At 44.5% G+C, this 11,095-nt stretch overlaps 1 protein-coding gene across 1 annotated transcript; it reads right to left on the reverse strand.

The window, feature by feature from the left end:
- Positions 1-543: 543 nt before the first annotated feature.
- Positions 544-8,106, reverse strand: Arl1 (ADP ribosylation factor-like 1). The gene is made up of 6 exons (XM_065430166.2): positions 7,951-8,106; positions 6,670-6,804; positions 4,382-4,463; positions 4,131-4,242; positions 2,843-3,021; positions 544-1,050 (listed from the first exon to the last, which is right to left on the reverse strand). The coding sequence occupies exons 1-6, from the start codon at positions 7,952-7,954 to the stop codon at positions 1,020-1,022; spliced, it is 543 nt and encodes a 180-aa protein (XP_065286238.1). The 5' UTR covers positions 7,955-8,106; the 3' UTR covers positions 544-1,019.
- Positions 8,107-11,095: the final 2,989 nt, after the last annotated feature.

The following is an 11,095-nucleotide window of genomic DNA, read 5'->3' on the forward strand; positions in this document are numbered from 1 at the left end:
TTTCCACAAATATTTTTCTCAGAAAGGAGACAACAAAGTTCACGCCATTTTATAGTTTGCTAGCACCAGGCAACCACAGCTACTGCAAGGCATACTATGTCAGCTCTGATGGCCGGAGGCATCAATGCACAAAAAAGAAAAACCAATGCTCTTTCTTGAAAAGGTTTTACCTTTCAGCACCTTTCTGTCTTGACAAGTGAGTGCAGCTGGATAACAGCATTAGTCTAGCATGTGTCCACGTGCCCGAAATGAGATGACAACCACAGTTCACAAGCTTTAAGTTAAATGAATTCAAGCACAGTAGTTTATAGGTACCTTTCCCAAAGCACACAGCACTGTGGGGGTGCCCACCTCACCAATTCACTCATGAACAAGTGCATCTGCAGCTCTGCACATACCAGTTTGTCTCCATATCTACGGCTTATTTCACCACCCACCACATGAACTTCTTCGGACGAGGGCCATTTAAATTTCACGAGCGATTCTCACTATAAGCAAGCTGCTACATAAAAAAAGAAAGAAAAACAAATGAGCAGGCAGAAGTCCAAGAGAAAAATGCTCAGCTTTATCTTGGACTTAAAAGACACATATAAAAAAAAAAGCTTCAATTACACAGTCACCTAACCAGAAGATACAAAACAAATCGACCAACCAGCCAGCCAGGAATGTTTCCGACATGTCGGGGCTACTGAGGAGCTTTCAGCAAGGGGGCAAAAACACAAACTGCGGCTCTCCTCGCTCTCTCGGCACAGACTAGAGATGGGGAATGGCAAAGAAGCGACGCACTCCAGGGCCTTCTTCCCAATGTGCACCAGGGTCCACGCGTGGCATGCAAGTGTGGCCACGCGCCTCACCGCCAAGCTGTGCGGAGCCAGTTCTCCTGCACCGCTGCTCCTCTCGCTTTTTGTCAGCAGCCCCAGGAACTGTTCTTTTCCACACTTCTCCACAAACGCACACTTTGAGGTGACAATGATGGTGGACTGGCGTGGCTGAAGCCTCCCTCTTTGCTGGATCGTCGGTCACTTGTTGTTGGTAAGTGCATTTGATAACCTGAAAAGGAGGAAACGGCGCAATGACATCAGCATCACAGGTCAGCATATTCACTCATGAGTACCCTGACTCTTACTCTCTCTACACAGTAGTGAGACAGAGTGTCAGTGAGTGACACAAGTTGTGGACAAGAGTTCACAACTCATGTCAATCTGCTCTATGGAGGCGCACTCATGACATGGTGTCCCAGTCAATGGGAATTTGGGCACAGTTTCGCTGCCACAGACACCATCGACTTTTTCACTCAATGGGCCATTTGGTGCTTTTGCATCAAAAAGAAAACAAATTACAATTCAGTGGAGCGGCAGCTACATGACATGTTTTCGTCACTGTCATGGAAGTGCGCAAGTCAAAAATAAGTACCTTGTCAACCATGATATACACTCACGAGCAAAGGTTTTAAAACTCTCAAAGGCACTGCGAAAAATCTTTTTTTCTTTCCCGGTAAGGGATTCAGGATGAAATGAAGAGGTACAGCATGTGTTCAACCAATGCAATGCATTAAAATAATGCCACACAGCATGGATATGCTTAAAGAAATTTCCTATTTTTTTCCTGATGCCATGGTCTTTAAACTTTTGCTTGTGAATGTACATGTGCAGAACTTCAAAGTAAACTTGGCATTTGTCAGTTAGGATAAAAAAGCACAGGTCATTAAGAAACTTACTACATAGTGCCTGTAAAAGTGAGCTAGTTTGGCAACTTCCTGTGGAAGCAGTAAGATAAAGAAATGCCACAGCAGTACACACAATACAGCTTAAACCGCAAGCACGTGTGCCACCACTGCCTCACTGCAAGTCCTTTAAGAGGAATGGGAGGTCACGCTCTTCTAAAGCAGAAGCTGCAGCTGCTTCTTGACAATTTTTGCTGAAAACTACAGCTATTTCTGTAATAATGACATAACCTGACTAAGAAGTCAAATGAGCTAATGACTGCCAACTACTTAATGATGTGCCTTGAAGAAATATGTAGAAACTACTATAAGACACGCCTTAGCATCCTTGCATGCTTATGTTTGCCATTTTGTGAACAAAAGCAGACAACAGTTTAATCATCACCAATGCATACATTCTTCTGCCTTCCTTTCCACAAATTCCCATGGTTGCAGTAACATTGTGTGCATTTGTGAGCAAACAACCTACAACAATAAAACTGCTTACTGTATTGAATTACCTCAGCTTTTGGGACACACCGATCTTGTGGCCAGACATCCCGACAAATTTCGCTAAGCTTGGCTTGAATGCTCTAAAATTAGACTACAGTTATTTCTAAGCAGTACTGAAAATGTTTAATGTTTTCAAGACCTTGAAAATGTTGTTTAATACTCAGTCATCTTGAAGAGTTTCAAAGTACTCCTATGTGCCCCGAGAAATGCGATAGCCAGAGCTGCAGTTTGTAACAAATATTTTTTCTATATTCCATCCTGCTCTCCTCTGTTGCTCACTCCTTCTGCCAAGGTATGTGACATGTTTGTTACATCATGGAAGTGTGAGAAATAACTGCATATTCTGATGTAATGCCTTTGTTTTCTAATCTAAGGCCAGTATGCAAATATGCAATGCAAAAGCAAACAGAACAAGCGTGAACCTGTGATTGCTAGTCTACATAACTACACAGGTCACAGATGGCACTGTCCTTGCCTACACACTTTTGATAAATTTACCAAACGAGTGCATTAAGAAAGGAGCTGTTACAAAACACAGTCTCCACCACACAACACCCTTTCTGCTGCTCAAAGCATCAAAAAACATGTAAGCAGCAACATAAACATTAACTCTGTGAGCTTCATTACCATTCCATGGCCTCATCCAGGCCATTTCCTTTGAGTGCGGAGGTCTTGAATATTTGAAATGTTCGGTTCTTCAGTGCATCTAGACCAAGCGCTGAGTGTATCTCGGACACTGTCATAGCTTCGTCCAAGTCCTGCTTGTTGGCAAGAACCACAAGAATAGCCTTCTTCAGCTCTTCTTCCTGCTCCACAAGAAGAGAGCATGTAAAATGCAGAACAAGGTATTAGTAGCGCTTACGCAAAATTAGCTAGAAGATTCAAGTTCAATCAAGTGCCTAGGCTTACACACTGTCCTGTTCCACGAGTATTATAACCTTAGAAACACATTATTCTTTCTAGAAAAGCACAGCTTTTCGAAAAAGAAGAAAGCTTCAATATCAGAGGCCTGCTGCCCCCGCATGCTTACGCCCATCCATGCCTCAGATTACGAGGAAATTACAAGTTGTGCCATGGCACTGGAATAATACGGGGAACTGAAGGGCTTGATGCTTACTCAAGTAACCACCATATGCAAACAGGCATCAAAGGCAGGGAAGGTATGAAGGAAGTCATTATTTACTTTAATTGTTGAATAATTTTGGACACATGTTCTTAATAAAGCAAAATTACACTGCAAGGTAAGGCAACTTGTCAGCAGTGAAGGAGGCCAACTTGCCTCCAGGAACATTGGCAACAAGTTGTCTTCTCTTAACCTTCCATTTCCTTTCTCTTTATTTACAACCACTTTAATTAAAGAAAGGTACTAGTTCATCCCCTCTGCTCTCCTAGACTGCAGTGTTTGTTGGCTTAGGATGGTTGTTATTGTTGCATTATTGGGTACACAAAACCTGCTTTTAATGATGTGTCAAATGTACTGATGTCATTAAATCACGGCTCCATATCTTTCATAAGCAGTGAGCCTTTCACACTGGTGATCGCACTTGTGATCACATCAAGCCATGGAGCAAAGAACAGTTGTGAAAAGAAACATCAAATGCGCATAATAACACCAATGGGAATCGTAGGGCCCCTCTTGTTAGCTGGTATGAAAACCACAGTTATGACGCGGAACGGCCCGAGCTCTGGTTCACATGCCAGTGACCGGCTGTCAAAGCTGGCCTGTCTTCACCAGAAGAAGATTAAACATCAGCAGTTTGTGGTGTCGGTGTTTTTCTTGGAGTGGGTGCTGCAACAGAGTCTGAGAAGCCATGTCTCCACAGTGTAGAGAGGATCTTATATACATTTTGCAATGACGCTAACACTTTTTTCTATGGCTCTTCCAGGTACACAGTGAGAAAAAAGGTGTCCTCACCTCTAGCATGGAAACTAGTTCTTCTTTAGATATGCCAATACGGTCCCTGTCTGCACTGTCAACAACGTATATGATGGCATCGGTGTTAGAAAAGTAACACCGCCAGTATGGCCTGCAATGCAAAAGAGAAGCATGGCAATATCAAACATGACTGTTCGAAGTGCACTTGTAATTACAGATAAACATGATGGCAAAGGCACAATCTAACAGTGCAATGCATTGAAATTGCCAACTGAAATAGCTAAACTTGCCTGATGCTTGTCTGACCACCCAAGTCCCACACCTGGAACTTGAGGTTCTTATATGTAACTTGTTCAACATTGAATCCAATAGCTGAAATGCAAAGAGTAGAAAAACAGACATGCATTAAACAGTGTTACAAGGTTTCTTAAAAATTTTTTATAAGACCTTGTATACGGCAAGAAGCAAAATACCTATGACTGATGAGATGCTGACATGATACAGTGAGTATTTTCTTTTCACTACTGTTCGTTCAGTGAATCTCAAAGTACAGTGCATATGATGGCCATTGTCACGAAAAGCGAAATCCCAACCATACTTCAGGTCATGGGGTTGCTTCAAAAATAACAGTTTTGTAAGACACAAATTGTATTAAATATATTGCTAAATATACCAGCATAATTATGTTAAAATTATTCTAAGCCAGTCCCAAGACAGGGACCATGCAAATCAATGCAATGGCTAGTAGTGAACACTAGGCAGACTATTTCCCTAAGAACCACGACCATGCATTGTGGCCCAATGCTACTGAGCACTTAGAGCTTTGGGTTTCGCCAACTTTCCTGTGGCTGGTTCAGATATGCAAGTTTCCAAGACTGTTCATTTTACAATGCCTGGTTTTCAAGTCTTGGTAATGTACTGCAGAGCAATGAAGGTAATTTGCTACACAAAGTACAAAAATGTGATGCCAGCAATGCTGTTTACTCTATGCATAGCTGCCATACCATTTCTCTACTCCATAAGGAGCTTGAATTGCAGGACTGCTTCCACACAACAGCTTCTGCTCCATTACTGTTTGCAGATATAGCTTGTTCAGATTCTTTTTGCACTGCAGACACACCCTTGTTTCAGCTGCTGTGTTTACTCCTTAATGTTGCTATTTTGTTCGAGAAATGGCAGCACTAATTCTAATTTTAATCACGAAGCGCTGCCCCTGTATTCCACTGCTAAATAGTTGCGTGTCACATCATAAGAGGAACCAGGACAGCCTTCCACCCCATAAAGAACCCTAGCACCATAGAAGCATGTCAAATTAAAATTGGCTTTCTGCAACTCCACTGCATCAACAGCTTACAATAAAGCTAGCTTGACAATTTTGAAATAATCCAGCTAACATGGTACACACAACTGCCTTGTCTTTTTCTTTCTGTATTGAAATTTCAGGCATACTTAATTGCTTTTAACAGTGTGATAAGACTGCTGCACACACCACAGTTTTACTGGTGAACTACAGTGCACATCTGTGCCCTGTACAAAACGCCCACACCATAACTTGCATCTGTGATGCCATGGAGTTGAAAATGTTACTAGGAGGCAGCTCCAGACTCAGCTTTCTGCTCTTTTAATGAAAGTAGTAAAAGAATGAAGCCAAAGCCCAAAACGTTCCTAATAAAGTAAAAAATGTCAAAGCGTGCCAATTCTCTGTGGCAATGAAGGGAAAGCTATGCAGGTGAAGCACATGCAAGCAAGGGTGCTCCTGAATAACAGTCCCACATTTTTATCAGCGTTAGTCTATGCTGAGGAAGAGAAAACTTTAACGTAACATTATATTATATTTACAACACCAAATAGGACAAAATACACCCATGAGTGTAAAATTTAGGTTATTTTTCTCCTTTTCTCTTCCACAATTCGGTAAATGCGAAACCACTGCACCTGGAAACTACAATGATTCAGTATCTTTTACAAGAAACCAAAAGTGCTGTCAAACGCAGCAGAAATACTTGGTGCAATAACACATTTGTAGAGGCTAGTGAGTTCAGTAGCTTTTCCTTCATTGCCACACAAAGTTGTTTGCAAGCATAGAAGGGATGTTTGATTACAGATGCTGGTGACAAGTGCTGAAGCACTGAGCATGTACAAGGGGACATGACATTCCATTCAAAGCAGGTGTATGCAAATAATAATGGTTATCAGAGAAAATTATAGATGGGAAATTAGGGCTGGCATGCTTACATTCCTGTCCTTGTAACACTGTTCCAATGCTAACACATTCACAATTTCAGCTAGTATTATCTCATTCTCAGCTCGCCAACGTGGTTGGGCAAACACTGTTCACTGCATACGAATGCAGGACCGTGCAGCAGAAACATCGAGCATCTCTAGGCGTCTGTGACAAATTTCAAGGCTAAAATTGAGCATAAATGCAAAAGTGAATACAGGCAACCCTGTTGTGACTAAAAAGCCAGGTTCGCAGACGCGCGAGCTTCCACCTTTAACGAGATGAAAATTATCTCACTGGGTTCATGAGGCTACAATAAACGCGAGGACATCGGCTCCAAGGATTGACTGGACTCACTCGGAATGGTTGTAACAACCTCGCCGACTTGCAACCGGTACAAAATGGTGGTCTTCCCAGCACCATCCAGACCCAGTATCAGGATCCGCATCTCCCGACTGCCCAGCAAGCCTCTGAAGTAGCTCAGAAGCCCACCTGTTCCGCATCACGAGAAGCGTGCTCAGCCATCACGCTGCATACTTCAGGTTACTTCTAGAGATAACGCTGTTATGTAGTTTTGCATTGTCACACCACACACGTGTAGCCCAGCCCAGGTTACAAAGCAGGGTGCCATGCACGGTTTTCATAAGGCTCCGCGTAACGTGTGCAGGTAAGCTGTACGACATCGCAGTGAAGGCTTCATGGTTTATTGAACAAAGTATTTATCACTTACCAGACTTTTAAGTAGCATACGGTGAAATGTACGGTAGGAACCGGAGATCTAGGCACGACCTCATACAGGTGTCACATGGCGCAGTTTTGATCGCGATCAAGCCCGATCCGGATCGAATTTCTCGGTCGTGATTGGCTCCTTTTCGCAAGCTGCGCGAGTGTGCCAATCGCAGTCGTAAATTTCGATCCGGATCGAGCTTGATCGCGAGAAAAAGTGGTCGTGTGACACCGGTACTAGAAACAATCAAGTTTGCTCACAATCTTGCAGGTCTATAGCAAACTCGGTACTAGAAGTCAACGGTCGGTCACGCGTAGTGTGTCATCTAAACAGTGTGTTAACAGGGTCAGTGTATGAAAAAAGCGATACGATTTAACAGCGCTAGAAGCACCCTACGTTCATCTCGGACTGCTGTTCCCATTCACTCATGAGACACCAGTTCCAGGACCCGGCATTTCACATTCTGATCACACGATATACGAGGATACCCTTGTTTGACTAAGAATTGAGATTTTCGTTAATCAAGTTACATGGCTAGATGTTAACTGTGCCCTTCTATGGGATGGTAGCGCACGCAAGGCACGACACGCCAAGTGTCAAGCTAGCGGCCGCACTCCTAAACCACCATAAGCTCGGCGATGTAAATCGACGGTGGACAAACGTTCCGAGCTAGTTACATGCAAAGTGTTGTTTTGCGTACAGTACAAAAGCATCCTGCTTTGTGTCATTAGACATCAGGAGCTACTGACGCTTAATATTGTCATTATAGCATGATCTTTTCAAGCAGGAATTCCCCATTCGGAACAGAACGCACTCGGAACCGGACGCTTTCATCGGCTTCGACAACTGACCTACGGTTACCTTAGGTGCACTACGCCGTGTACCACAAATAGATTGTTGAAATGGCTCACCCATTTTCGACGGGAAAACGGTTCAGCAGGCAGCTGGTACCTCAGTTTTATTTCAATATAAACAAGCAATCCTACCGCGTGAAACGTGTCTACGCCGACTGCGCATGCTCCGAGAGCTGACCAAGCCGTCGCCTGCGATTACGGCTTTAAAAATGCAGTCGTTGATGCAGAGGGCGCCACAGAAATGTATACTTTTTTGCGTATTTTGTTTAACACTTATAGGCGTGCACATAGGTAAAATTACCGAGGCCCCAAGGCAGCGCAAACTAAAATGAAGTGTCTCTAGATACATTTATAGGCACGAACGGGAACATTTGGTCGACAATGTACAAGCTTTGGTTTCGCTTGGAAGTGACAATACAGCAATTTCTTTCTCTGTGATACAGCGAAAGCTGCATATGACTAACCGTCCGTAGTTTTTTCGGCGTCCGGCAACAGAAATGGACTTAGCGATTTCTAACAAACCCATGTGGGTACAGTACGGCGGCGCAGGTGCCAAAATGCAAAACAGATTAGGGGCGCTATTCTGGACATTCCGCCATTTTCTTCGGTGCGTGACGTAGGCGCGACGCAAACAAAATGGCGCCGGTGGCCCAGTTTTGCTTACGTAACGTGACGCCAACTTGACGTTTCGCCTAAGAAACTGAAATGAAGGCACTGAATGTAGCGTTATCGGTTAAGCAAAACAGTTTTCCTCCGCAGTAAAAATAAAGCAGCTATCTCAAAGCGTATGATTGTTCCGTCGAAAACGCTTCGCGCTTCCGTCGTCTGCTGCGTACAAGCCGTCGTCTGCTTCAATAGCTAGGATGCGTGTCCCCGGAAAATGCAATGAGTCATCGCATGTTGGCGCCAATGCCCTTGTTTTCTTGCTTGAGACAACATACGCGACCTACCAGTGGTGATGCGCGCACGTTCTAGGCCACGTTATCGCTATTTCGTGAAACGCAAGTGACTCAGCCCGACTCGGCTGGCTCAGAAACGGCCGAATATCACCGATAGCGTTGCGGGCGCCAGAGATAACCACTAGCGCGACGCAAGCGCCGGCGCTGCCATCTCTTGTTCATTTCGCTAGTTACTCGCACCGCGGGAGGAAAGGCGGGAGGAAACTTCAAGGCGCCACCTTGCGTACATTTCTTTTTATAAATTAGAAAAAGGCCGTTGTCATAACGTCTGATTGTGCGAAAAGGCATTAATCTCGATTACAATAGAAATCCAGCAGTGAAAAGTGGACAACATTGCTGAAAGTTTGCTATATTCAACCAATATTATTTCGTATAAACGCGTTCTTTTAAAAAACGATGGCCCCAAACACAAATGCCAACACCACCCGAGAGCGATGCAAATACTATGAGCACGCGTTATGAACAAAAGATTTTCGTGGCGCCAAACGACGGGGAAAATGTGGCGATACGCATTCCTCTCGGCTGCCATTGCATATGGCTTCCCATTAGCATAATTCGCGCGGCTCGTCGCAGCAAAAATTATGGCGGAAAATCTCAGCAATGGCGGCCCTGCGAAACGTCACGCGTCGTCAAAATGACGTTTACGAAACAGCCCTTCCTGTGACGCTCCTCATGAGATATTCCTTCAGCCAATCAGCAAGCTGGCATGGCGCATATCTTGAATCGCCACCACATATTCGCGCAATTGCAGATGCATTGCACTGGCTTCTGCACGCTACCGCTCACATTCTTTTTGAAGCGCTAACATCACAATATATCTGCCAAGGATAAAAAAAATGTATTAGTCCATAACATTTGCAGCTCCACGTCACGTTTCGTCATCTTGATGAAAACGCAAAATTACATTTTGCAATACTTCCGCTTCCCGGCACAAATTTCAAAACACGTGACCTCTCGACAGCCAATCAGAGAGTAAACATGGCGGATAATGGCGGCCGTGCAGCCGCCATGCGTGTCCAGAATAGAGCCCTAGAACGCTCGCCGTGAACAATAGCGTGACGTCAAGGTTATCGCAGTATATAAACAGGAGAGTTATCGGCGCTAAAAACAGCTGCGTTACCGATGGGGCGGACACGTATAGTTCGTACACCCGAAGAACAACATGCGTACGAGGGGCGCCGGAGGGAACAGCAACGAGAATGTAAACGGCGCCGACGCGAAACGACCACAGACGAAGAACGTTCCCGCGATGCTGGACGAAAACGACAATCGCGAGCCCAAGCGCTTGCGAACTGGCAAAGACGCCATACTTGCAACGCAAAAAATGACAACCATTCCACTCTGTGAAAATAGAATGGCAGCGAAAGCACTTTGCCTTTCATTTGAGAGCTATGACTGTCCCCAGCTTTCACAAAAATATATACAGAACATTTTATATAAATTTTTTCGTGGCTTTGCTAGCCTTGTATCCCATTAAGGTCAAACAACTTGTCCAGGCGTAACATCTTTACATGACATTAAAATAGTCTAACACGAACACCTATTAGAGTCAGCTCCACCCTCACAACCACACTGCACCAGGCCTAACCTAAGTCGGTTACAACCATAGAGTTTCATACAATAATTATTCTAGGAACCTCTGTGGGTACAACTTAGAGGTCCCACCCAGATGACCGAAGCATGGCAGCCAATTGCCTCCGCGACTAAAGAAATAGTCCCACTGACTTGACTCGGACCATGCTCAGCCTAGTTCAAAACGCGGGCTGCCATGTTCTCCACTGGCAAGGTCATCGGCCATCCGGCTCATGACGTCAGTCTAGAGTGCACGCCCATTGGTGGTCGCTAACGTGCATCCGCCTTCGAAGGGGCAAATGCCGCTGCCTTCTAAAGTTGTACCCGACTTAGGTTGGGCCTGGTGCCGTGCAGTTGTGAGGACGGAGCTCTTTTATGTGCTTTGGTTGTCACCGACTGTAACAGGTATTCACATTAGGCTATCTCAGTGTCATGTAAAGATGTTACATCTGGACAAGTTACCTGTCCTTAGTGGGATACAAGGCCAGGAAGGCCACAAATGTTTAGTAACATTGCCTCGAATAGTCTAGTAATGATGCCTGACTGCACATGGCCCATCTACCTCCACACTTCAGCACATTGTGCCAGAGAGCCACCAATAAATGAAGTTCCCCTCCGGCATGATGTCACGGAGACAAGCAGATGCAACTGACAGTCGCATTATTTTAAAA

This window comes from Dermacentor albipictus, chromosome 3 (genome assembly GCF_038994185.2).
Source record: "Dermacentor albipictus isolate Rhodes 1998 colony chromosome 3, USDA_Dalb.pri_finalv2, whole genome shotgun sequence".
Lineage (NCBI taxonomy): Eukaryota > Metazoa > Arthropoda > Arachnida > Ixodida > Ixodidae > Dermacentor > Dermacentor albipictus.

Bases quoted from the DNA above. Each gene is read 5' to 3' on its own strand.
- Arl1 (XM_065430166.2), bottom strand. The intron at 4,464-6,669 runs GTGAGTCCAGTC...TTTGCATTTCAG, and splicing joins GGTTGTTACAACCATTCCGA to CTATTGGATTCAATGTTGAA. The intron at 1,051-2,842 runs GTAATGAAGCTC...CCTCCTTTTCAG, and splicing joins CTGGATGAGGCCATGGAATG to GTTATCAAATGCACTTACCA.